Source organism: Gracilinanus agilis, chromosome 2, assembly GCF_016433145.1.
Source record: "Gracilinanus agilis isolate LMUSP501 chromosome 2, AgileGrace, whole genome shotgun sequence".
In the NCBI taxonomy this organism is placed as follows: Eukaryota; Metazoa; Chordata; class Mammalia; order Didelphimorphia; family Didelphidae; genus Gracilinanus; species Gracilinanus agilis.
The window spans coordinates 479,856,910-479,883,641 of record NC_058131.1 but is presented as its reverse complement, the minus strand read 5'-3'; the positions used below and the strand labels follow the sequence as shown (position 1 = coordinate 479,883,641).

The following is a 26,732-nucleotide window of genomic DNA, read 5'->3' as shown; positions in this document are numbered from 1 at the left end:
CCAAACTTTGTTTACCTTACTCACCCACTCACCCCCCGCCCAGAGGTGGGGCCAAGACTCTCGCCTGGTAGCCAATCCAGGCAATCCGTGAGGGGGCGTCTTCTCTCTGTGCTCCTCACGCGGGAGACCCGAAAACAGGAGGGCGTCTTCTCAATCTTGGCCAATCGAAGAGGCCCTGAGGTCCGGGGGCGGGGAAACGAGAGGTTGTGGGGAGGAGGGTGCAGTCTTCTCCACTTGGGGCCTATAGGAGACTTTCCCTAAGGATCTTCGGCTAAGGAGTAGATGGGGCGGGGAAGGAAGCTGCGCCGAGTGATTGGCCAGAATCAAGGGCCTCCTCCTCCTCTTTTTGGCCAATAGAGAGGCGAGGGAGGCGGGGTCAGGAGTTGGCTCAGACTGGTAACCCACTTGGTGCCTGACCTAGTCGGGTGGCGATGGCGGTGGTAGTGGCTGCGACTGCTGTTTTACGGGCCCAGATGCTTCGGGTGAGAAAAAAGGGGGGAGCATCAAGCTTCTGGGAAGTTCCAGATCGGGCTGCCTCCCCTCCCCTGTCCGAGCCGAGGAGTCTTCCCGACCCAGGGCCTGAGTCCCCGGGATCGAGTCCCCAAACCCCCTGACCCTCAGCCTTAGCTCCCAAGTCTTTGTCCCGGGCTCTGTCACCCCTTCCTGAGCTGAGCTACCCGAACCCATTCCCCGCCGGTGGTCTGCTGACCTCTGGCGTGTGAAACCTGACCTTGAACTCTTCTTCCCAGGCCGGGTGCTTCGTCCTCTCTTGACGCTCCTTTCCTCGCCACCCTCAGCTTCGCCCCGTGCCATGCCCTCCCCTCTCTGTCCACTGCACTGCTTCCGTGACGCCTTACCCTGTAGGATACGGGGGTTTAACCTGGGGTCCACCTGAAGGAGTCTCTGAAAAAATACTTTTGTTAACTATACTTAAGTATTGGTTTCTTTTGTAATCGTGTGTTGTATTGAATGCATTTTAAAAAAACATTCTTCTGAGGAATCCATAATGCTTTTCTAGACTGTCCTAGACATCTGTGAAACCAAAAACAACTGCTGTGAATACTATGCTGGAGCCAAGGAGAGCCCCTTCTTCTTCATTCTGTCTTCCTCCATCCCCTTTGCCCTCTGAACTCTGGACTTCTTGGAGAGGAAGGAGGTGGGGGTGAAATGAGGGAAGATCATTTAACAAACTTTTCAGTCTTCGAGATTTCAGCAGGCTTTCTCTAGAGAGTTCCAAATCTGATTTGTAAAAAAAATTATGCTGTAGTCTGTGTTTTAAAGACAAGTCAGCTAGAAAGATTTTTATTAATTTGGCATTCTAAATTCAAGCATTTCTAACTTGGGAGAAATGTCAAAACTTATGACAGCTAAGTGGCTCAGTGGATTGAGAACCAGGCCCAGAGACGAAGGTCCTAGGTTCAAATGTGACCTCAGACACTTCCTAGCTGTGTGACTCTGGGCAAGTCACTTAACCTCCATGGTAAAGGTTAGGACCCTTACCATTCTTCTGCCTTAGAACCAATTCACAGTATTAATTCTCAGATGGAAGGTAAGGGTTTAAAAAAACAAACAAAAAAACCAAACCCTTAGACATCTCCCCAATTTGGGGAGGGAGGTTTGAATTGAAAGGTGTTTTGTTTTTTTAAATGCTTGCCATTTTCAAATATATACCCTTCCTGCCAAATAAACCCTTACTTAGAAGAATGAAAGACAATTAAGCAAAACAAACCAAACACAATGATAAATATAGTCAAATGGTATAATTTTTTTTGTCTCAGGTTTCTTCCAAGCTACCTGGGTTTATGTCATATTATACCCCTTTACTGATCACAAATTCCAAAATGGAGTGGTTGCTTTTTCCAAGAATCTAATTTGGCCCCAAATTCTCCTTACTGGCCAGAATTGGGTTTAGAATAGCATTTCCTTTCACTTCCTTCTGTTTTTGTAAAATGAAATTATCTTCAAGGCAAAGCAAGTTTTTAACAAATTCAGGAAAACTAATGAAGAACAAAGTAAGAGCTGTAAACACAATGATCTCAGTAATGTAAAAGAGAATCACACTAAATCTGAGAATTTTAGCCAATGAAAGAACCAGTTCTTGACTCCAAATGGCTGGCTATTCATGGAACACACCTCCTTCTTGGTAGAGAATCACTGCCCTACAGGTAGAGAATGAAGTATGTATTATTGTAATCAACATGTGATACAGTTTTACTAGGAAGGGTTATTGGCAAGTAAGAATTTTTTTTTTTAAACCCTTACCTTCCATCTTGGAGTCAATACTGTGTATTGGCTCCAAGGCAGAAGAGTGGTAAGGGTAGGCAATGGGGGTCAAGTGACTTGCCCAGGGTCACACTGCTAGGAAGTGTCTGAGGCCAGATTTGAACCTAGGACCTCCCGTCTCTAGGCCTGGCTCTCAATCCACCGAGCTACCCAGCTGCCCCCAAGTGAGAATGTTTTTTAAAGCATTAGTAAAAAAAAAATTTTTAATTTAGGAGCTGTTCTTTTAGCTGGCTCCTTTAAGATATATCCTTAAGATAATAATAGAGTTAACATCTATATAGCTCTTCAGAATTTTTACATATACAGTCTCATTTGATCACTGAGGTCTCCCTTTTCTACAGTACTTTCATATTATCTTTTCTCAAGTTTATCATCCCTAACCTTCTGCCTGAATGATATGTTCCATATATGAATCTGAACATTAGTGTTTTTCTCTTAAACTCTACTCATATGTTCTCCACAATTATTCCCCACCTCATTTATGGATTTCCCAATACAAATGATGTTATTGATGTATTGTGCTGTTTCACAATGCCTTTTAGTTAATATATTCTTTTTTAATGAGGTATGCCCTTCTGTTGCCATATTTTAGTTTTGAATACCATCCTGCTAAGCTTCAATGAAATTTATGAAATTAAATTCCATCTTGCATTAAGTTCTTCTTATCCTTGATAATTCATGAGGCATTTAGCTTTGTAAAGATGTGGTCAGTTCTCTCTCCTTACATTTTTCATTGAATTTCTACTCCAAAAATGATTTTTTTTTTTTTTGGTCTCAAAAGGTTTCTTCTAAGATACCTACCTGCTACCCAGCAACCTTTTTTTCCTCATCTTCAGTGGTAAGTTCATGCTGGCATAAAGACTGTCATATAGTAGTTGATCTCCCTGATCCTCAGAAAAAAGGATTCTTTTCTCCACCCCATCCCCCATCATCTCTTAAAAGCCATACCTCGAATGATACATGAATAACCCAGTGGAAATGCTTGTCAGCTCTGGGAGGGGGGAGGAAAGAGGGATAGGAAAAATCATAAATCAAGTAACCATGGAAAAAATTCTAAATTTAAAAAATAAATAAGAACCATACCTCAGGGCAGCTAGGTGGCCCAGTGGCTAGAGAGCCTGGCCTGGAGATAGGAGATCCTGGATTCAAATGTGGCCTCAGATACTTCCTTGCTATGTGACCCTGGCCAAGTCACTTAACTCCAATTGCCAAACCCTTGCCACTCTTCTGCCTTAGAATTAATACTTAATATTAATTTTATGACAGAAGGTAAGGATTTTAAAAGAAAAAAAAACTATACCCCAAGTAATCTTTAACTAATCAAAGCCTGAGTACAAAATGTGATTTCAAAGCATTTACCAGTTCTATTAATTTGTCAGAGGATTCCAAGACACTTTTTGAATATTCACACTTTCCTTATCTTATGCTGAGTATTACTGCCTATTCTACCTGAGATATATAAAAGCTTTGAAGAAGAGACTGGATGAATTGTACAAACTTGGTTTGTTAACCCAGAGAGTTCCTTTAGACTTTAGCTTACATCAGCTTAAACCGGGAGATATGGTCTACATAAGGAACTTTACAAGAAAATCTTTTCTAGACCCTAAATGGGTCAGGCCTTTCCAAGTTTGGAACATTCCCGTAACTTCCTTTAAATATTTTCTCCAGATACTTAATAGCTATTTGTTCCTGGATAATTCAGTTAATTTTTCAATGCCTCAGTTTTTTCATATGTAAAATGAGTGGGCAGGGTTATATAGACTCTTAAGATTCCTTCTAGTACTAAATTTGTGATTCTCTGATCCAGTAATTGTCCTCACTATAAAGGTCTATCATATTCCTAACAATTTTTAGGAAGATTATGATGTGTCAGCCTAAGCCATTTCCAGGATCTTAACAACAGGAGTTAGCCTAAGCTTTTCTCCATACAGATATGTTACCCTCTGCCTCATCAATGTTGAGCAATAATAATTTCAGAATATTTCAAGAATTTTGAGTTGTTACTCTTTGCCTTGGAGTTCAAGTTACAATTACTGTCTCTTTCTCCAATTTCCTTTACCTATTATTCTTTGCAAAAACACTCTTGTTTTCAATTTGATAGTGCTAAAATTTTTTTGAAGGAATATCCTGGGAGATATTGGTTTGGGGGTATATAATTTCTTATGTGCTTGTTCTTACAAACAGTATTGCAGAGGAGACAGAAAATAGTTTACTTAGCCAGTATCAAGGTATCCTAAAGATCTTATCTTATCAGTTGAACCTAGGGGTCATGAAACCAATCCCCTTTTCTAAAAGACTAATCATTTCATTGTTTTTGTGCTTCCCATTGATGTAGATTTACTTTTACTGTTATTAGGTTCTGCTGTATATTAATGATTAATAATTCCACTGTCAAAAGAACTGACATTTTTATTATGTTTTATGATTTACAAAGTGCTTTACATTCCCTCACAGCAGCTACGTGAGGTAAATAGTGCCAGCCTTTTATAGAATAGTATCTCTGGGCCTGAGGTTTCCATAAGTTATTTGTCCAAGGTCACATGTTACATAGTAATCCTGGGATTCAGACTTTGGTCCCAAAATTCAAACCTAGTGTGCTTTTCATTATACCACTTCAGAGTAAGAATATGCCAGTTCTCAATGAGTCCACATAATATGGAGAACAGGTTGATGGTATGCTGTTTCCTGTAATAGAATAATTTTAGCTTTTATCACAGGTAAAAAATATAGAGAACAGGAATTTCCAGAATCACATAGAATTCCTCACCTTGTGAAAAAGACTGGGAGAATTCCAACGATACCTAATTGTTTTTCTTTGTTCTTTTTTAGCCAACAGTCAAACTTTTCATAGATGGGAAATTTGTTGAATCTAAAACTGACAAGTGGATTGACTTTCACAACCCGGTAAGAAAAGCTACTTTGGAAGCCACATTAACCAAGTAAGAATATTCTGAGAATATGTTGGGGAAATATAGGATTAAGGATGTGTTAAGGGATAAAAAGTGGGACAAGGGTAAAGTATGATATGCCACCCTCTCTTATCAGGCTACCAACGAGGTGATTGGTCGAGTTCCCAAAACCACACAGGCTGAAATGAATGCTGCTGTAGAGTCCTGCAAACGTGCTTTTCCCTCATGGGCAGAGACATCTGTACTAAGCCGCCAGCAGATCCTGCTGCGTTATCAGCAGCTTATCAAGGAAAACTTGGTAAGAAAAAACAAATAATAGATTTTCCCTGGAAATATGACTTAGAGGACTCCCCATCTATCCTTGTTTCTATCACCTGGGAAATGTCCTTCAGTTCCATAACAACCCTTTCCTTGATATCTTTTCTGAATTCTGTAGAAGTTTTCTATAACTTTTTCCCCAGTAGTATAGGTATCCCTTCCACATCATGGGGATTAGGGGAACAGCACCCCTATGATCAAGAAAATTCATTTTGTAAGAGTTTAAACTTAGGTTTTATGCTAAATATGAGTTATAAAGTAATATTGTGGTCACCCATCTTAAAATATTATAGCTTAAGTCAAAATGACTTTTAGCAGCTTTTATTTACAAAGAGTGAAAGTGTAAATATAAAAAAAGAGACAGATTCCTAACAAGCCTGCCAGATTTCACCAGAGAAAGACTGGTAGGCTTGTTGGGAATCTGTCTCTTTTTTTATATTTACACTCTATCTCCATGTGGATTTCCCGGTAACCCTTAGCTAGAAGTCCCAGTGGTGATTTCAACCAGGCTTCCACCAACGCAGCCTCCTCCAAAGCCAAGGTGGGAATCTCAACCACTCACTCAGCAAGCTGATGCAGGATCCAGGAGAAAAGTCTCCTTCAAGCCAGGAAAGGAATCTCTGGAACCACCCTCTCCAAATGCCAGGAAGGGAATGAATGCTAGACCATGCTGGTGTCTTCTTTTATACTTCTTTTTCCATGTCACTTCCTGTCACTCCATCTTCTTCACAAAAACCAATGGCAGTCTTTCAATTTACCTAGCACTGCCCAAGAGGGGTGGGGAGGCAGTGGCCTTTAGAGGTGTGAGCTTACTCTAGTGATTCATGAACTCTCATACTTAATGGTAAGTAGGGGTACTTTAAGTTCTGATTTGATTAGCTAAAAATATACTAGGGGAGAGGCGATCCTGTCTTCACAATCCCCCCTGTGGTTCTTTGGGAGACTAGTGAATGAATGATTTAATGAATCATTTAACATAACTAGCTTATACCTCTAAAGATCTTCTCGCTGAAGGTACATACAATATTGCACTTTCTAAGAGGAAACTACAATAGTTGGAGATAAGAGAAATAGAAGAGAAAGCACAAAACCTATGTTTGCTAGGTGCATTGGCAAAAAACCAATTAGGGGGCAGTCTCCTTTGGCATAAGAGTTTACATTCAGAATATATGTTCAACACCCTTCAATTCAATCAGTTACATCCCAAAGTTCATTCTGCATCTTCTGATGCAGGGTAGGTTTCTTTATGGCACTCTCTCCAAACAGTTCACTTTCTTGATTCAAGGAGTTAGTGAGCTTTTCCTGAAATTTCTCTTAAAATGTTTAAATCTTGGATTTTATGAAAATTATACAATCTAAAATGTTTTGGCCCTCCCTTCATACCAGGGGAAAAGTCTGAATTTTTTTCTTCAATGGGGTGTTTACAGTTCTTATTGTAGAATTTGTTAAATATTTGGTCATAGACTTTATATAGGCCAATGTTAAGTAAAAATGCCATATGAAAAAGAAATTTTAAAAATGCAAAATATGAAAATTAACTTTTTGTTTTAACTTTAAAGAAGAAACTCTAAATGTGACATTAAAAGATAATTAAAATGCTGCTATCATATAATTCTATATGTATATTTTATGCATTTCTGAATTTCTAACCATTTTCTGTGTCATTTGTTGGTCTTCATGTGTTATCTGTGGCTTCTACAAAGCTTCCCCCAAAATCCCATTCCATTTCTTCTGCCTATTTGTGATACATCAAAACTGCAATGGAAAGTTGTGGTGTTGAAAGGATACCTCTATACCCCTAATTATTCATCTTCCTTGGCTATGTGGGGAACAGAAAGGAAAAGTGGGAATAGGGAAGGATTTCTTCTTTTGCTTTGGTTTCTTTTTTTTCTTTTTTAGAAAGAAGTTGCTAAGCTAATCACTTTGGAGCAAGGGAAGACCCTGGCTGATGCTGAGGGAGATGTGTTCCGAGGCCTTCGTAAGCTGATAGTCCCTCCTAAGGATTTCAGGAGCCTCTGGGAGGGAGGGAAGAGGGTCCTAAGAATGATCAGTTTCTTCATTGTGTGATGTGCAGTTAATCAGCCCTTGAAAATTTTCCTGGACACTCGTGAATAATTGAGAGGTGTTACTTCTCACTAACATACGAAATTTATTTCCAAAAGTTATTTACTTAACACTGGTGTTCCAGATCAGATTCTTTCCCCTTTAAGGGATGTAATTTTATATGATCTTTTCACATAGACTGATATGTGCTGAAGAACAAGCAGTTTTCCACCATTGATAGGAGTCAGTCTCCTTTGGCCATGCTGAGCAGACCTGGAAGAGGAAGATAGCAACAGGCTATGCTGGAGAGATAATGGCTTTGAATTTGAAAATGGTCTGATTTGTCCTTCTCTGTTGCAGAGGTAGTTGAACATGCCTGTAGTGTGACATCCCTCTTGATGGGAGAGACCATGCCTTCCATTACCAAAGACATGGACATTTACTCCTACCGCCTACCTTTGGGTGTATGTGCAGGCATTGCTCCATTCAATTTTCCTGCCATGATTCCTCTCTGGATGTTCCCCATGGCCATGGTGTGTGGGAACACCTACTTGATGAAGCCATCTGAACGAGTACCTGGAGCAACAATGTTTCTCGCCAAGTTGCTGCAGGACTCTGGTGCCCCAGATGGGACACTGAATATCATCCACGGGCAGCATGAAGGTAAAAGCTTCTACAAAGGGATCTTGAGAAGTCTGGCTACCAATAAGGGAATAAAAAACTAGTGTTAAGGTAATTGAAAATCAAGGCAAAGGCCTATAGAATCACAGGGAAAAGTGTTAACATGATCTCTACTGTTTGAGGATGACATTGCTATCTTTGTGTTAGTATGGTTGAAATGATTAATAGATGACCGGCAACTTTTCACATTGTCCACAGTGAAACTAGAAATGAACCTGAAAAAAAGGACATTTTCTTATTATTAGAAAGATTTTAATAAAGAAAAATTAAAGATACATATGTGTAATGTGAAATGAAATTTGTTTGTGTACAATGTCATTGAAGAATTCTAATGCATACCCTGGAAAGGGGAGCTTCTGGGTTCAAATTTGATCTCAGATACTTCCTAGCTGTGTGACTCTGGGCAAGTCACTTAACCCCAGCTACCTAGCCCTTACTGCTCTTCTACCTAGTATTGATAGGTATCTGGTATAAATTCTAAAACAGAAGGTAAGAGTTTAAAAAAGAAAAAAAAGAACTCTAATGTATTAGAGCAGTAGATAAAATACTCTAAAAGAAAAAAAGCCAAGAAAATGGTGGCGTAATAGAAGACAGGTGTTTTGAGGTAGGCAAGAGTATAAGATAAAGGTAGAAATTCTGAAAGTCAAGGTAAGAGCAAAACAGAAGAAAAATAGAAATTGTAGTCTTGAAATTTAAAAAATTCGGAAAGTATGAGAATCAAGTTAAGAAATGGGAATATGGGAAGAAAAAGCCTTTTGTTAAAATAATTTATTTTCTCCTTAAAGCTGTGAATTTTATTTGTGATCATCCGGATATAAAAGCAATCAGCTTTGTGGGCTCCAATCAGGCTGGAGAGTACATCTATGAGAGAGGGTCAAGAAATGGCAAGAGAGTCCAAGCAAATCTGGTAACTTTCCTTTTCCCCTTCTCCCCAGATCTCATCAACCTTAAAAATAAGAACCAAGACTTCAACAGAAAGGCCACTCATCCCTACATTAATATCATAGTTTTTTTGTTTTTTTTAAAGCTTTACTTTCTGTCTTAGTAACAACTTGCAATTGGAGTTAAATGACTTGCCCAGGGTCACATAGTTAGGAAGTATTTAAGACCAGATTTGAATCCAAGACATCTCAGCTCTAGGCCTAATACTTTATCCACCGTGCTTGCTACCTAAGAGCCCACCAATACCATAGTTTGGGGGTTTTATTCAATTCTTACCTTCTGTCTTAAAATTGATTCTGAGTATTGGTTCCAAGGCAGAAGAGCTGTAAGGACTAGACCAGTGTAAGAGAGAATTCTTAATCCCTTGCTCTAATTTAACTGGGGGAAAGCCAGGCCCAAAGATTCGAGGTTCTATTACCATGGAGACTAGCCCACAGGAAAAGGAAATAGAAACTGCTCTCAGAGGAAGTGATGGAAGAATGACAATTGGACATTGAGAGATAAAGGGAGTTTGAAGGGGCTTTTCTCTCTGTTTCCTGAGGGCAGCGTGCTGTGGGCAGTTTCTGGTGACAGTTGGCTGCTGTAGAATCTGATTGAAGGAGAGTGTGTGAGTTGATATACAGAGTGTAGTGAGTTCAGGCTAGGCTGAAGAGTTATTAGTGAGATTATTATTTAGGTAGTTTATAGGTTGATATAAGATTTAGGTAGTTTTTAGGTAGTACTAGGATAGATAGTTAAATATCTCTCTTACCTTTCTGCCTTTACTATTTTTTCTCAATTAAAACAAAAATTTGTTAAACTGCTCTCCTATTTTTGTCAAGCTCCTAATTTTAACTCCTACACCAGTGATGGTGAACCTTTTAGAGATGGAGTGCCAGGCCTTGCTCCCATTCCACCCTCCCCCCCAGACCAAGTGCCAGGCATACCCTGCCCCACCCCTTAGCCCACACAGGAAAGAGGGGAAGCATTCCCATTGGGCTGCTGAGTGGAGGGGTGGGTAAAGTGAGAAATATCCTCAGCCAGTGTAGAGAGGGAGAAGGGAATGGCCCGAGTGCTCTGTTGCCTATGAGCTGTCCACCTTTCCTCCTGTGTATTTCCATTGGGCTGTTGGGCAGAGGGGTGGGTGATATGAAAAAATGTGGTCAGGCAGGGTGGAGAGGGGGAGGGAAACAGCTCTGCTCAAGTCCCTTTGCCTTCAGAGTAAGGAACTCTGGGGTGGGGGGGCCTGAGTGCCCACAGAGAGCATTCTGCCTGCACCCATGCCATAGGTTTACCTTCACTGGGCTAGACAGTTGGGGTTGTGATTTGCCCAGGGTCACACTAGTTAGGAAATGTCTGTGATCAGATCTGAACCTAGGATTTCTCATCTCCAGACCTGGAGTACCATAGTTTAACAAAAACTTTACCCTATAGCTTAAAATGATAGTAGGAGTAGAGGGTACATGCTTCCCCATATAGTCTTTTGGTGGTGACAGTGTTTTGGTTTAGATCTTTTTCTTCCCATCTTCCTGACTTTCCCTACCTGGCTTGTCTTTCCAACCTTATTTCTAGCCATTTTTCCAATGTTTATTTGAGAGGCAAGTTTCCAATACTGTTCTTGCCCCAAGTTCAGGAGTCAGGTTACCCAAAGTGCTATGTCCTCTAGGGAAAGTGGCATACCCACAATGTGGTATTAATGTGTTTTATTACACATTGTATAAACTCCTACAGTCAGGGAACCTGGAAGCACAACAGATGGAACACCAGGCCTGGAGTCAGGAGGAGCTGTGTGACCCTGGATAAGTCACTTAACCCCCAATGCCTAGCCCTTATCAATTCTCTTAGAATTGATATAAAGGCAGAAAGTAAAGGTTAAAAAAATAACCTAAACCTACTATGTATAGTCATCCCATAGTAACCTTTTAGTCTGATGATGTAAATTAGTAGTTACCTCTATTTCCTTTGAACAACTTTATAATAGATATCTGCTTGCAGGTAGTCTTTGAAATAGCCACATTTGAAAACCCCATTTATTTTGGCCAGTTTTAACTTAAGCTATTCTTAGTTCAGTTCAATAGGATTATCAAGTGTCTGTTGTGTCCATAATTCTGGAAACTTTTCAGCATTAGAATGACATAGAACTGAATATTAGGAAGAAATACAGGATGTCCCAAAAATCTTAGTACAGTTTTTAGCTTATAAGCTTAGACTTTTAGGATGTCCTGATTTATAGAATGGTTTAGAGAGACCAGAGATAAGGAGATATTTTCTTAGCTTAAATGAAAGGAAATTAGGGCCTAAACTAGGATGGTGATTGAAAAGTTTCATGTTGAAGAAAAATACTAGAAAGTAGTGCCAAAAGTGTCTCCCTTTTGCCTCAAGAATAGAGTTGGGGGGGGGGGGGGAACCAAGGAAGCAAAACACACAATGGCTAGTAACAAAATATAAAGCACAAAACCCACAAAAATTAATACTGTGTAATTATAATTAAGAAACTTGCCTCCAAAGATGATGTAAAAAAATAAGCCTCCTTTTTGGCAGAAAAATTGGTATACTCTCCAGATATAGTATTGCTACACTGTTATTCTTAGTTGACATATCTGTGCTGCTGAAATGTTTTTTTATATTTTTTGTTACAAGATAGTTCTCGGTAAAAGGGAAAGATGTAATAGTTGGAAATTAAAAGTTTTAAAAACAAACTCTCAATAAAAATTAATTTTTAAAAAAATATAGAGTCCTCAGAATGGCATTCAAAGCCCTCCACAAACTGGTATCAGCTTACCTTTTCGGGGTCATTTTACATACTTTGTATATTCTATATTTGAGTCAAATGACCCTATTTATGTTTTCTAAAACTCCAAATTTCCCTCCCTGCTTCATTGCCTTTATATAAGCTGTCCCCTATGCATGGAATGGATGCCCCAATCAATAGTGATTTTTAGTCCTCGCGCTTCCTTCAAGGCTTATGTCAGGCACTACTTCCTACACAAAACCTTTCATCTCTGGTACTTTCTCCTTCAAATGATCTGATATTGATTTAGCTGCTTATATATCGTATCTTCTAGTTCAGTGATGGGCAAGCTATTCCCTGTGGGCCAGATGTCTTAAGACACTGATGGGAAAACTACAGCCTGGATCTGGCCCACGGGGAATAGTTTGCCCATCACTGCTCTAGTAGAATGTAAGCTTTAGGGAAGGATTTTTTTTTATCTTTGCAGTATTTAGCCCAGTATGTGTAATGCTTATTAATGCTTGGGGAATGGAATGGAATGGAATGGAATTTTCATGAGAGGCTAGGTCCATGATGATGAAACTATGGCACATGTGGGCAAAAACCTCTCTGGGCACACATTGTCTGCCACAGTTAGTTACTATAAAGGCAGAGAGATTCCATGGAGCTTCTCCCTTTCCCCTCTCCATTGCGCCTCCCAGCCCCTCTGCCCAGCAGCCCAATCAAAGCACTTACTCCCTCCCCTGAGGACTACTCCCTTCCCTTTCTTCCTTCCCTCTCTGGGGTAAGGTGGTGAACTAGAGTGGGGGTGGGGGTGGGGGCACAGCACACCGTCTGGATGGATGGGGCATGGCATGCAGTGAAGGGCATGGCATGTAGTCTCTAAAAGGTTCACCAGCACTGGGCTAGGTGATTTGTAAGACTGGGTGGATCTGGAGGCAGGGAATCTTAACATCTCATTTGATATGCTAAACTCTGGGCCCATGACCAGTTAGACCTCTTTTTCTTTATCTGTGTCATTAAGTATAGATGGCAAAGCCTAACTCCATTTGGCAAAGCTATGGAGAAAACAAACCCCAGTAAAATCAAAGCCATAGCTCACCTAAAGTCTAGCACTGCTCCTAAATTAAATAAATTTTTAAAAGGTTAAAAAAAATTAAATGAATAAAGTTTAGCACCTGTATCTCACCTTTTCACCCTGAGGCACATGGCCTCAAGCTCTTCCACCTCCCTGTACCAAATGAACCTATCACTGATAGGTATCACTGATGTATGCCTTTTTCCTTGGGAATCCAAGCTAAGTTATATGTTGATTGATGACCTATAGAAATTATTGTGTAGACTCAATGAGGTAAACAAAATCACATAGTCAATCATTTACCTTTATTGTATAAGTGGAAACTTGTGCAAAATTCCCAGCTTGCTTTCTTCCCCCCACCCCATATAAAATTAGATGTCACCTTCAATAAAGTGCTTTTGGTTGCTATCAGCACTTCTAACCCTCCTGACCCCTCACAGGTGTTTCATTTCATCCTTCCTACCACACCTCATTCTTTTTACCCTTCTTGGACCCCTTGACAATGAAGGTAGTAATATACCTGCTTTATGGTTTGTTTTGTACACCGTACTTCACATGATTTAAGGGTACTAAACAAATATGAGTTAGTATGGATTTTGACAAAGTCGTCAAGATTTTAATGATGTCAAAAATGAGGTCATATTCTTAGATCTCCCAAAACCAACCAAGAGTGCTTTTTCTAGGTGCTTTTCCCCATATTTATTTGAAATCAATACAAGACCTGAGATCACTCTTTGCTGGTTTCTATTTGCTTATTTAAGATATGAATGCGGCTTCATTGTTCCCTTTGACTATTTCTTTAGAAAGTATCCATTTCTATTAACTCAACAGTTTGATGCCCTCAACAAGAATGTGGTTTGTTTTCTTTATTTCCTCAGGGAGCTAAGAATCACGGGGTGGTCATGCCAGATGCCAATAAGGAAAACACTCTGAACCAACTGGTGGGAGCAGCTTTTGGAGCCGCAGGGCAACGCTGCATGGCCCTGTCTACAGCCATCCTGGTAGGGGAAGCAAAGAAATGGCTGCCAGAACTTGTGGAGCGAGCAAAAAAGCTACGGGTTAATGCGGGTAACTGTTTGTGATCCTCTTTAGAGATAATATTCAGGACAATCACAGCAGGTTAGAAAATGTTTGGCTTTGTGACTAACCATACAAGTTAAGTTTATACTAGCCTCAGGGCAGCTAGGTGGTTCAGTGGAGTGCCAGACCTACAGAGGGGAGGTCCAGGGTTCAAATATGACCTCGGATACTTCCAAGTTGTATGATCTTGGGCAATTGTATGATCACTCAATCCCAATGGCCCAGCCCTTACCACTTTTCTGCCTTGGAACCAATACTTATCAACTCTAAGATAGAGTTTAAAAAAAAAAAGATTATACCATTGTCCTTCTATTGTGCCTTATTGTTCTAGTTAAATCTTTTTAAATCTCTAGTGGCATGATTTGTCTATTATCACCATATTAAAACTCCTTAAATGATTCATATGTTGTTTTATAGGAGACCAACCAGGAGCTGATTTGGGCCCTCTAATCACCCCGCAGGCCAAAGAACGAGTTTGTCATATCATTGAGAGTGGAACAAAGGAGGGAGCCTCAATTCTTCTAGATGGAAGAAAGATTAAAGTTAAAGGCTATGAAAAAGGCAATTTCGTTGGACCAACCATTATCTCAGGTGTCAAGGTAAATAAGCGGAGATAATCATCTTAACTACGTAATAAAACTTTGATTCCTTACAGAAGCACAGATCCTAGAGTAGATTTAGCACATTATACAAAGTAGTAAAGCTTAAGAATTTTGGAGCACCCCATTTTAATCCCTGGAACTCAAACCCAAAGGGTCAATCCCTGGGCTGTTTACAATCATGCAGGATCTACTGAGCCTTTTGTCCCTTTGTTTAGACAACTGTGTAATGGGATTGGCAGAGTCATTGTAAAGGGGTTGGGGCGGGATTCATAGTGGTGCTTGAATTCTGCAGACTAAAATAAAAGTGCCATTTGAGTTTGAAACCAATGATTGAGTCCAGAACATCGGCTTTACAGATGAGAAAATTGAGACAAAAAGTTTTATTTGCCCAAAGTTACACAGCTGGCTACTGCCAGAGCCTAGACTAGAATCCAAGTTCTCCAGTTTCTAATTCAATATTTTTTTAGTCAGCCACACACCTCTAAGACTTGAGAGTAGATTTTTTTTAAGCCCATTATTCTTTCCTTCATCTACTTACTGCTTCTTACCTTTTATCTACTGTATTTGCCTTCTTTAATCAGCTAAGCAACTAGTGTTGCTATGTTCAATACTTTTGAAAGTACCACTTTAAGAAAAGCAGCTATAAAAAAATCCAAATATACAAAACAATAAATTACTACTATTCACAGTGTAAAATAATTCATTAGAAGTGTTCTTTAAATAACTAGCTCCCTTAGTATACTTAATATGTGGCTTTAATTTGCTAAAAACAGATTTGTATACATTTTCAGGAAAATTTTTATTGCATAAGGCAAGTTATAAAGAAAGCTATACCGTCTGGTTTTGGGTTCATTATGTCAGATGTGTTTATGCACTGTATTGATTGATTTTGCTTAACTGTTTTGGTTTCAAGGGAAAACTCACCGAGTAGGGCTGCTGGAGAAGAATATGTAGAAAATAACTATGATGTATAAAACAGAGCACCAAATAAAGCATTTGTTTTTAAAATGCGACTAATAGAAAATAGTGATGAGTTGGTTTTATGGTTGGTAGACTGAGTATTACTCAAGTATCAAGCACTACTATACTATGTGCTAAGCACTGAGGATATAGTTTAAAAGAATGAAACAATCTCCTCACAGGGAGTTTATATTCTAAGGGGGAGACAAGTACATATGAAAATATATATAGCAAAAATATAAAGTGAATAGATATATGCACATAAAGTAATTAAGATACAAACAAGTTAGTTTGAGAGGGCACTAACAGTTGGGGAATCAGGAAAGATACACAGAAGAATAGTACTGAGATGCATGTTAAAGAGATTTGGGGGGCAGCTGAGTGGCTTAGTGGATTGAGAGCCAGGCCTAGAGATGGGAGGTCCTGGGTTCAAATTTGGCCTCAGATACTTCCCAGCTGTGTGACCCTGGACAAGTCACTTAACCTCTAGCGCCTAGCTCTTACCTTCTGCCTTAGAACCAATACACAGTATTGATTCTAAAATGGAAAGTAAGGGTTTAAAAAAGAAAGGGATTCTAAGAAGCAATAGTAAAGCACAGGAAAGCAGCAAAGGGAGATGGGAGTGACCTGAGGTAGGGGCAGAGAGGTGGTTACTTTGACTGGATCACAAGGGCAGGAGGGAAAGTAATGAGGTTAAAAGGACAGATTGGGGCCAGGTTGTACTTTATGGCTTTAAAAGCTAAAGAGAAGAACTTTAGGGTTTTTCGTTTTTATCCTGGAAGTAATCGGAAGCCACTTGACTTGGCTGAGTAGGGGACACACAAGGTCAGAGCTATACTTAGGGGAAATTACTTAGGCAACTTCATCAATGAATTGAGAGGAGAAGAAAACCATACAGGGAGCAATTCAAATATTCTAATCTAAAGGTGATAAATGGCTGAACCAAGGTGGTATAGGACACTGGGTGATTTTTGAAGAGTTGTTTGGGCTAAAATAGGCTATATCAATTCAGATGCGTGAAAAAAGGTGGCAAATTAGAATAACATTTGATAGTATTTGATACAGGATTCATTGAGGAGGATTTATATGAAATTACAAGGAAGAGGAATTATAGTGTGATAGTAAAGTATGTAGAATCTCATATCATTCTTTTTCCAATTTATTTGTGTCAACAGTCAAATATGACCTGTTACAAAGAAGAGATTTTTGGTCCAGTTCTAGTGGTTTTGGAGGCAGAGTCTTTGGATGAAGCCATCAAGATGGTGAATGACAATCCATATGGAAATGGAACTGCTATCTTTACCACCAATGGAGCCACTGCTCGAAAATATTCTCACTTGGTGGATGTGGGGCAGGTTTGTGAAGTATTTTTGGATGGGCCCCATAATAATTTTTGTTTCCTATCCAAGATTTGGCAGCTGGCAAAAGGGAGCAGTCGGTGGATTCTATTTAAAGGAATGGAATATATCCTTTGTCTAACCTCTCTTCCATTATGAAATAGGGACTCGTGGGTTTCAAAATTTTCACTAGATAGAAATTCTAGTTGTTGTATTTTCTGGCTTAATGATTAATTTGTATTTGCTCTGTACCAGGTGGGTGTGAATGTCCCTATTCCAGTGCCTTTGCCAATGTTCTCATTTACGGGCTCTCGCTCTTCCTTCAGAGGAGACACCAATTTTTATGGCAAACAGGTAAGTGACTTTTAAGTATTAGAAACAGTTGCTATATTTTAGCTCAATGAACCTCCTCTTGGATGTATGCAAGATGAAGACAGACATACTTGTCAGGCTACTGCAAAGGGACTATATTCTATCAGTTTCTGTAAGGAAGAAAGGAAGGTTAATTGTGTGTCCCCTAGAAGGAAACCTAAATGTAGTGAGCATAGATTTTTGCCATGGAGACCCAAGTTAACTTTTTCTGTACTTGGTGTGACCCAAGAGATGAGAATCATAGTTGAATATTCTCCTGTGTACAATTACAGCAGTATAATTTTGTAGAAAGAGCATTGACAGCCTCGCTTACAACTCAGACTTCAGCACAGACCAAACTAGACAAAAGTCAAAACATCTCTGTTTTCGGTTTCCTCATCTATAAAATAAAAACTTCCTACCTGCTAGATAGGAATGTTGTTAAAATGAAATAAATTACATGATGGTAGTTTCCATTTCTGTAGCAATAGCATAATTATTTTACAGTTATTGTGTTCCCACTTGGATAAGCCAAATGTAATTCTGACTTAATGTTTTATTGGCCTTTGTTGAAATATCTCTGAGTAGGCAATCTTGGTTATTTAATATTAATTTAATATGCTATCTAGAACTAATTACTTCTTTTTTTTCCTTCCTGCGAGCACTGCTCCTTCATAGGCCACAGGCAGGAGAAATAAATTACCAAAATAGTACTCTAAAGGAGCTGTGATTTCAACATTTTTGGGTGAGCACTTGCTCTACCAACAAATATCAAAATCCCCTCCATACCTTAGGAGGTGGTTGCTGTGACCAACACGATTTGCCACCCAGTGAGCAAGTTTATGATTGAAACTTAGTTTTTCTGTTCACTTAGTAACAAGCCCTTCAAGAGATGGAAATTTGAAACCATTACTTAAGTTTGGGAATCACATGTGCTTTTCCGTTATACTAGCTACCTTTTCCTTCAGTTTATGCTTAGATTTGTTGGAAAAACATCACAAAATTAGCTTACTTCCCAAGCTAAGAATTACCATCAAGTAAAAAGTTTTCTTAAGGATCAGTTTCTCTGAGGAAAAAAAAAAGATTCTGATTTTCATCTGAGCCAGTTTATTTGGGTATATTCATTTATAGAAGATGAAACTTCAAATGTAGCAATAGAATGTATATATTTTCAAACAACTACTACTTGTCTAAATTCTTCCCTTAAAGGGAAAATTTTAGTACAGTGAAAGGGGCCTTGGTTTTAGAGGCAGAGGATCTGAGTTTGAATCCCAACTCTGCCACTTGCTACTGTATGATATTGTTTAAGTTATGTAACATCTCTAGGCCTTGGTTTCCTGATCTATAAAAATGAGAGCACTACACTAGAGCCTCTAAAATCCCCTCCAGCTCTACAATTCCATGTGATTTGATTTAGAGACTATGAAAACATATTGCAGACATGCAAGTCAATAAACCTTAGAAGTACCTGAAAACTATTGTCCAGAAGAGTATAAATATTCTGCCACAAGTGCCATAGAAATCCAGACAGATATATTAAACATCTGGATTGTGTGCTTCTATACCTATACTAATTTCCTTTCTTGTTAATAATAAAGAAAAATGAGGTTAGAAAAAGCAAGTTAAGATTTTTAAATCATATTGGTTATTACCCTAAGAAAATTGTTGTTCTAACATTGTGTGGAAACTGGAGGTATATGCATGTCTTATTTCTATAGTTACAAAAGTATGGTTTTATACCTTATTCAGAATATTGTTTAATCAAATCATACTTTTTCCTGAGATTAAAATGGGTCAGGTTTTACCGAATAATACTAGAGGAGGACTTATCAAGGTGAATGTCACTTCGTTTTTAATATCTAAGAATCTGAGGCAGGATTGAACCAAGGGATCCATATCTAACACATTAAAAGTCATGATGCTTCTCACCTCTAAAGGAAATTGGCTATTGGACTATGTTACAGAAAGGGGCCCAGATTATTATTACATTTATTCCTCTCTCATCTAAGAAATAATCAAAATTAAGTAATATGTTTTATTTCCTAAATGGATTCATTATATATAGCATAACAACATTACAGAATACACTTTCAGACACACATTACTAATCAGTTTCCATTGAAATGTGGCCAGGAACAATTTTGTGGTACCTTTAAAATTTACCAAACAGATAAACACTAATTGGCTCTTTTGGGGGGAAAGAGGGGAGATATTCTAGAAAAGAGTTCATTTGACTTGGTAAGCGTTATTATCAATTAGCTATTTTATTTTCAATTAAGAAAAACTTCATTTATACAAAAATTTAAAAAGTTGCTCTTTACTCGGCTCTACCTATAGTTTAAGTTGAGGGCTCCAACTTTATCAGAAGTCGTCTTTTTTGGTCATTCACTGAGAAATGGCTGAAATGGGTTTTCAAATTATACCACTTTGGCAAGCATACTTGGATGGGCAAATTAATGTTTTCAGTATCTCATTTTCTAGGTTACCAAGGCCACAAAACAGTTAAGGTTCAGAAGATTTTGTCTTATTTTTTCATGAAAATTAAGGGCTGGTCTCATATTTGATAAGAGAGTGATATCAGGAATAAGGGTTAAGATTGCTTAAAACAGGTTCTCTTTAAGGGTGTTGGACACATTCTACTCATGACCAAATATTCAAAAGTGATCTTTAGTTTTGATGGCCATTTTTATGCTTTACAAATTTCCAGGGAGAGGAAGCAGATATTACTTTTTAATAACTTTCAACTACTCTGTTCCACACAAACATTTCATAATTTTACAGCATCATTGTACACTGAGTTTTAGTTGTAGATATTATCTCATAGGAAATGCTCAAACTGATAATTTTTTTTTCCTCTTTTTCCTTTTAGGGCATTCAATTCTATACACAGCTAAAGACCATTACTTCTCAGTGGAAAGAAGAAGATTCCTTGCTATCTGCACCTGCTGTAGTTATGCCAACTATGGGCCATTAAAAATAACTTTTAGCAGACTTTTTTTCCATCCTGAGTAACCACTCTATCTATTTAACCATCTTTCTCATACAGCTTGCCAACTGCACTTAGATTATTCACACACAGTACATTGGAAATGGAGTACTCTAATCATATCCTCCTTAGGACCTCCTTTTCCTGTATAGTGCTTTTGTTACAATACTGAGACAGACACCTGGTGGTCAGATTTTCAGTCTGGGGCTTTCAGTTGTGAAGTGACTTAACAGTGAAATTCTTACATAAAGGGAGAAATCGGGGAATGGAGTGACGGGACATTAGGGTCTTCAAAGAAGACCTTCCAATAATTGGTGAAAGAAGCCTTAAAACACAAAATAGGACTGGACACTGTCTACTTTTTGGTTCCCAAAACCATAACCCTCCATAATAGTATTCATGATTTACTGACCATTTTTTTAATGGCTCTATCTTCTACTTCAAATTGCCATGGCTACAAGCACTTTTTCCCCAGAGTACTCTGGAAAAATAACTTTTTTGTTCAACTATTGTACATTAGAAAAGTGGCCATAAACACACTGCACTATTTCAGCAAACTATTCCAAGAGTTTTATTAGACTTAGAAATAATGAGATCTTACTGTGAAATGTAGAAGGAATCTTTCAGAAATAAGTTTTATTATCATATTTTTTACTGTCTTATAGGAAGGAACTCTACTTTTCATGTATATGCTCTTCTGAACTCTATTTTTCATCATTTGAGTAAGAGGGCATTTCATTTATAGAAATTTCTTGGCATAAGAGAAATTTCAATTCTTTCTATGACCCAAAGATATTATAAGGTCTGGACTGTGTTTATCATGACCAGCATGCTTTGTTTCAAGTGACCTTATGCCTAGCTTTCCTTCCTTGATCAGAATGGAACTAAAAGATAAAGATGTTGACTTTGAGTAGATCATCTCTTTTTTCCTGCCGCTTCTATATGTCTTCTCTTCTATATCCTTTTAATGTGGTATATCATCAGCCAGTGAACAAGTTTCTGGGTCCAAAAGAGCAAGCTCAAGAATTCATCCCATAGGAGCCTTTGACTTTTGGATGGGGGCTGGATTACTTATAGGATAATCAAATTTAAATCAAATCAAGGGATTTTGGAAATGATCTCATCAAACACTATTCTTTTTAAATATGAGAAACTTATTTGTCTTTGTCTCCAGTAAAGTTGTCTTGACCTAACTCACTGGAGTATTTAGTGAATTAAAGATTTTTAGTTATTTTAAAACGCCTCACATTATGAATTAAGTAGATTATTGCTGACCCTATTGAATGGAATGTTAGACCCAGATAAGATCACTTTAAAACATTTGGAGCCTTAATTTCTCCAAACACATTATGGCACAATAGGAACATCTCTTCTGAAGTGCTGTTTTTAACTAGGGTGAAGAAGATCTATATTTTTGGAAAAGCAGAGAGGCTCTTGTTTTATCCTCTTTCAAAATCATGTAGTTTGAGTTGGCAATATAAGTAAATCCATGTATGTATGTAAGAATCCATAATATGTATGAATGTATATCCATGCATGTAACATGCTCACATATTTCATTGCAACAACTCAAACTCTGGGTAATACTAGTCATATATAAATTCTATGTGGAATTAAATAGTCACAGGGACTCTTGAGATTCCACTAAATGAACCAACCACAGTTTATATTTACTAGCACATAAGGATGTGTGAGTCTGTCTTTTAAAATGAACAGCCACACCAAAACTGCATGTCACACTACAGAGGTATAACTTATCTGATGTCCAATACAATGTTCCTTTTTCAGTGTGGCCATACTTTTAAAAAATTTCCCTGCTCCCATAATTGTGCTATTATTTCTCAGCACAGATCCATAAGAAAGCCCTGTCCAGAAGAAAAGAGAAATGTATGTTAGTGAGTACCTCCACTGGGAAAGGTTAAAAGGATATGAAATTGATCAGATTGCAAACACCTTACTATGAATCCCTATCTGGTCCTTTTTGAATATCAGGAAGGACAGTTGTACTAGATTGTGTGAGTGGAACTTGCTGGGTAATGAAGGTCTGATCCTGGACAGTAGTTTCATCCCTGAAATAAAGTTAAAATTCAAGTCAGCAAACTCAGTGGACTTTAGTTCTAATATGAATACAACTGAGTATTTCACTATTTTCTTCACCCAACCCTGTAAAAGTTAATATATTTGCTACCTAGCACAGATCTTACCCCAAAGTGTCTTTGTCTTTACAGGTGAGAGAAACATATTCTGGAACTGGAGGGATAGACGTTGGTTTGCATTTCCTATGAGGGGAAAAAACAAAGATGGCATTTGCTGTCTTTATGTGTCCTGCATTGCAGCTACACTCTCAAACTGCTAAATGAAGCACAAGCTTCAAATAGCTAGACTAATTGGTTGCAATTCAGAGTTTTGAATCACAGGTAGCTGGGTTTATTTATTTGTTTGTTTTTAAACCCTTACGTTCCGTCTTGGAGTCAATACTGTGTATTGGCTCCAAGGCAGAAGAGTGGTAAGGGTAGGCAATGGGGGTCAAGTGACTTGCCCAGGGTCACACGGCTGGGAAGTGTCTGAGGCCAGATTTGAACCTAGGACCTCCCGTCTCTAGACCTGGCTCTCAATCCACTGAGCTACCCAGCTGCCCCCTTGGTTTATTTTTTTTTAACAGATCTGCCTGTGATTTCCACTAGAGCTGGTAGTGAGGAATTCCAGGCTTAGGAAACAGCCTGGGCAAAGGTATGTTGCATAAAGATGAAATGTAATGTGTAAGTAATACCAAGAAACCTAGTTTGACTAGAATGAAGGGGGAGTAAAGTATAATAAGGCTGGACAGCCAGGCTGCAGCCAGGTTATAAAGGGCTTTAAATGCCAGTTTGTATTTGATTTTTAGAAGTATTCAGGAGCCAATGGAATTTGTTCAACAGAGTGACATAATGAAACTTGTGCTTTAGTAATGTCAGTAACTACTTGAAATATGAAGTAAAAGACTAACGGCAGAGAGGCCAATTAGGAAGCTATTGTAAAAGCCCAGGTGAGAGGATGATGGTCATATAAGTGAAGAGAAGGGGACAGATTTAAGAGATATTGCAGAAGGAGAATCAACAAGATGTAGCAACTTAATCAGATATTGGAGAGAGGGATGAGAAAGAATAAAGAGTCAAGGATGATTGAGGTTCTAGATCTTGGTAACTGGAAGGAAATGGAGAAATTCAGAAGAGACATGGCTTGGAGAAGAGATAAATTCTATTTTAGACGTGTTGAGTTTGAAGGCCTACAGGGCCAACCAATTAGAAATGTCTAATAGACTCGGTGAAATAGAACTAAAGCTCTGGGGGTAATGTATGCAACTGCAAAATTATTAAACCTAGGTAAGTTGGTGAGGTTACCAAGAGAATGTAGAGAAAGAAGAGGGTGCAAGACATTGCCTTTAGGGCACAACCAAAATTAGCAAAGAGTATATGGAAGATGATCCAGGGAAGAAGACCCTAAGAAGGAGGAGTCAGGGAAACAAGAACAAAGGGAAATATGTCACAAAAGCTCAGAGAGGAAACCACTGGTCAGGAATAGAGGATATTCAGTCATCAAAAGTAGCACACTGGATGAGGACTGGGAAAATGCCATCAGATTTGTCAAGTAAACAATTTGAAACTAAGGTGAGGGGGCAGCTGAGTAACTCAGTGGATTGAGAGCCAGGCCTAGAGACAGGAGGTCCTAGATTCAAATCAGACCTCAGACACTTCCCAGCTATGTGACCCTGGGCAAGTCACTTGACCCCCATTGCCTATAAAATTAAAATTAAAAAATAAAATAAAATAAAATAAAAGAATTAATGTATTGGTTCTAAGGCAAAAGAGTGGTAAGGGCTAGGCAATGGGGATTAAGTGACAGGGTCAACCAGGAAGTCTGAGGCCAGATTTGAAGCTAGTACCTCCTGTCTTTAGGCCTGGCTCTCTGTCCAGAGCCCCAGAGGAAAAAAAAATTAAGAATCGCTGGACTCTCTGCCATGACCAAAAAAAAGAATCCAAATATAATATTTCAAAAAATTTTAAAATGCCCAGATATTTTAGAACTAGCAGACAACATGGAATCCTCCAATCAACCTATAAAGAAACCCCAAAATGAAAATTCCTAGTAACTTCATTGCCAAAATGTAGAGCTTCTAGGTCAAAGGAAAAATACTATAAACTGAAAGAATTCAAGTATCAAGGAGCCATAGTCAAGACCACATGCTATTTAGCCCTCACCTTTATAAAGGAGTGAAGAATTTGGAACACAATATTCCAGAAGGCAAATAACATGGGGTTACAACCCAGAATAACTCACCCAGCAAAACTGAGTATATTGCTACAGTGAGAAAAAAAATAGATTTTAAAAGAAATAGAGGATTCTAAACATTCCTGATAAAAAGGTCAGAGCTATGGAGAGACATTCAAACACAGGAGCAAAGATAAATATAACAAATATGAATGAACAATGATGAAGGACTAAACAAGGATGAACTACTCAAATGAAGGAGATGATGCATGCATGTGTCCCCTTTGAACCTTATCATCACCAGGTTTCAGAGGGAGTGGAATTAGACAAGGCCTGGAGGTTGTTCTCTTATGTCTTGATTTTCAGAAAGAATGGAAAGAGAGGGGAAAGGAATATACTAGAGAGGAAGTAGAAGTGGGGAAGGAAGGTCAGGAAATATAATTTCATCACCACAATGCACAAATATCTAAATAAACGAGGAGGGGGAGCAGCTGGGTAGCTCAGTGGATTGAGAACCAGGCCTAGAGATGGGAGGTCCTAGATTCAAATCTGACCTCAGACACTTCCCAGCCGTGTGACCCTGGGCAAGTCACTTGACCCCCATTGCCTACCCTTACCACTCTTCTGCCTTGGAGCCAGTACACAGTATTGACTCCAAGATGAAGGTAAGGGTTTAAAAAAAACAAATGAAACTAAGGTGAGGGGCCCTTCTGTAGGAAATGGCTGAACAAAAACAGTGTACATGAATATAATGGAATTCTGTTGTGTTGTAAGAAATGATTAAAAGGATGTTTCCAGAAAAACCTGGATGATGTAGAATGGAGTAAAACCAAGAGAACAATTTATACCATAACATCAAACAATAAAAATGAACAATTTTGAAAGTCTAAAGGATCAACCCAAGAAATAATTATGATTCCAAAAGACTGATGATGAAGAATGCTACCTCCTGACAAAGTGTATTGGACTCAAAATACAGAATGAGACATACACAAATTTCCTGATGTAGGCAATGTAGAAATTCGTTTTGATTGATTATATGTTTCATTATTTTTGCTTTTGTTATTCATAGCAGGAAGATGTGGAGGGTGGGGATTTCTTATTTGAAATAAAGATATTATTGGTAACTATAGAAAGCAGTTTCAGTTGAATGATAAACTCTTGAGCCAGATTGCCAAGGTTGATAAGTAAGTGAGAATGCTATAAGCTGAGGCAACAAAAAGTTTTTTTTGTCTGTGAATGGAAGGAGAGATCTTAAAGGACAAGAGCATAAAGGTTTAAAAGGATCTATTAATGGTCTGGGTTTTTTTTAAGGATAGGGATGCAATTAAGAGGGAGAAAAGGAGGCTTTAAATAGGAAGAAATTAAAGAGAGGGATTCTGATTTCTTCTAACACTGTTCAACAAAAGCCAAGTAGTAAATAGTAGGAAGTGGACAGCTATGTGGGGTCTGAAGTCTGTTGGAGCTATGTTCAAATCTGGCCTCAGACACTTCCTAGCTGTGTGATCCTAGGCAAGTCATTTAACCCCCATTGACTAGCCCTTACCACCCTTCTACCTTGGAGTTGATATTTAGTATTGATTCTAAGACAGAAGGCAAGGGTTTAAAAAAAAATCTGTGGTTGGATTTTATTAAGAATGACCCATGACAGGAAAAAGGACAAGGAATTCAAGAGTAGAGTATAATAGTCAAACTGATTAACTATATAACTGAACTTGGGAAGGAAGAAAGTGTGAAACAAGAGCAGGAATAATGGTCTGAGAGATAACAGGGATGGGTGGACTAGAAATCACAGAACAAAAAATCCCTTTAGGAGAACTCCACACTTGGGAACAGAGACAAGAAAGTGAATGTTATATTCAAAAAATAGCTAGAAGGACAGTTTGGCTAATACAAGGAAGCTGACCAAGTATGGGAAGTGGGTATGAGCATGCTGGGAACCACCCCTACCCATGGAAAGTAGGAGCTACAGCAGGACCAAAATGGAACAGAAAGAGCAGAGATGAAAGGGCAAGCTGCCAATGCCACAATGCACAAACTTGTAGGGGAGCAAATGCTGTGAACTAAGACAGACAACAACTAAACTATGTGGAAGCCACAGGAGACAGATACACAGAACTTCTGGAGCCATTCAAGATGCTGTGAACAGAACTAGTAAATGCACTTTCTTATCCTTCACCTCTCTCCCACTCTCATTTTTTTCT

General features: G+C 38.6%; 2 protein-coding genes across 4 annotated transcripts in view; one reads left to right on the top strand and one right to left on the bottom strand.

The window, feature by feature from the left end:
* Nucleotides 1-404: 404 nt before the first annotated feature.
* On the top strand, nucleotides 405-20,285 carry ALDH6A1 (aldehyde dehydrogenase 6 family member A1). Of its 3 annotated transcripts, none has more exons than XM_044664940.1 (12): nucleotides 405-482; nucleotides 3,065-3,118; nucleotides 5,113-5,187; nucleotides 5,329-5,449; nucleotides 7,408-7,488; nucleotides 7,914-8,216; nucleotides 9,020-9,141; nucleotides 13,843-14,032; nucleotides 14,462-14,643; nucleotides 16,782-16,961; nucleotides 17,199-17,297; nucleotides 20,164-20,285. In XM_044664940.1, the coding sequence occupies exons 1-12, from the start codon at nucleotides 432-434 to the stop codon at nucleotides 20,266-20,268; spliced, it is 1,563 nt and encodes a 520-aa protein (XP_044520875.1). In that variant the 5' UTR covers nucleotides 405-431; the 3' UTR covers nucleotides 20,269-20,285. The 3 variants fall into 3 exon arrangements, with proteins under 3 accessions (XP_044520875.1, XP_044520874.1, XP_044520873.1); XM_044664939.1 differs by having other exon boundaries at nucleotides 5,329-5,490; nucleotides 7,410-7,488; XM_044664938.1 differs by having other exon boundaries at nucleotides 3,065-3,121; nucleotides 5,329-5,490; nucleotides 7,410-7,488.
* A 1,131-nt stretch (nucleotides 20,286-21,416) lies between these two features.
* BBOF1 (basal body orientation factor 1) overlaps nucleotides 21,417-26,732 on the bottom strand; it is a 75,694-nt gene continuing 70,378 nt past the window's right edge. The window contains 2 exon segments of the mRNA XM_044659978.1: nucleotides 21,417-22,349; nucleotides 22,485-22,559. Of these exon segments, the coding sequence (XP_044515913.1) occupies nucleotides 22,238-22,349; nucleotides 22,485-22,559 (187 nt within the window). The 3' untranslated portion in view covers nucleotides 21,417-22,237.

Excerpts from the sequence above, each read along its gene's own strand:
- ALDH6A1 (XM_044664938.1), top strand. The coding sequence starts at position 432 with ATGGCGGTGGTAGTGGCTGCGACTGCTGTTTTACGGGCCCAGATGCTT. Across the intron at positions 5,188-5,328 it reads GGATTGACTTTCACAACCCG|GCTACCAACGAGGTGATTGG; the intron begins GTAAGAAAAGCT and ends CTCTCTTATCAG. Across the intron at positions 17,298-20,163 it reads CCAATTTTTATGGCAAACAG|GGCATTCAATTCTATACACA; the intron begins GTAAGTGACTTT and ends TTTTCCTTTTAG.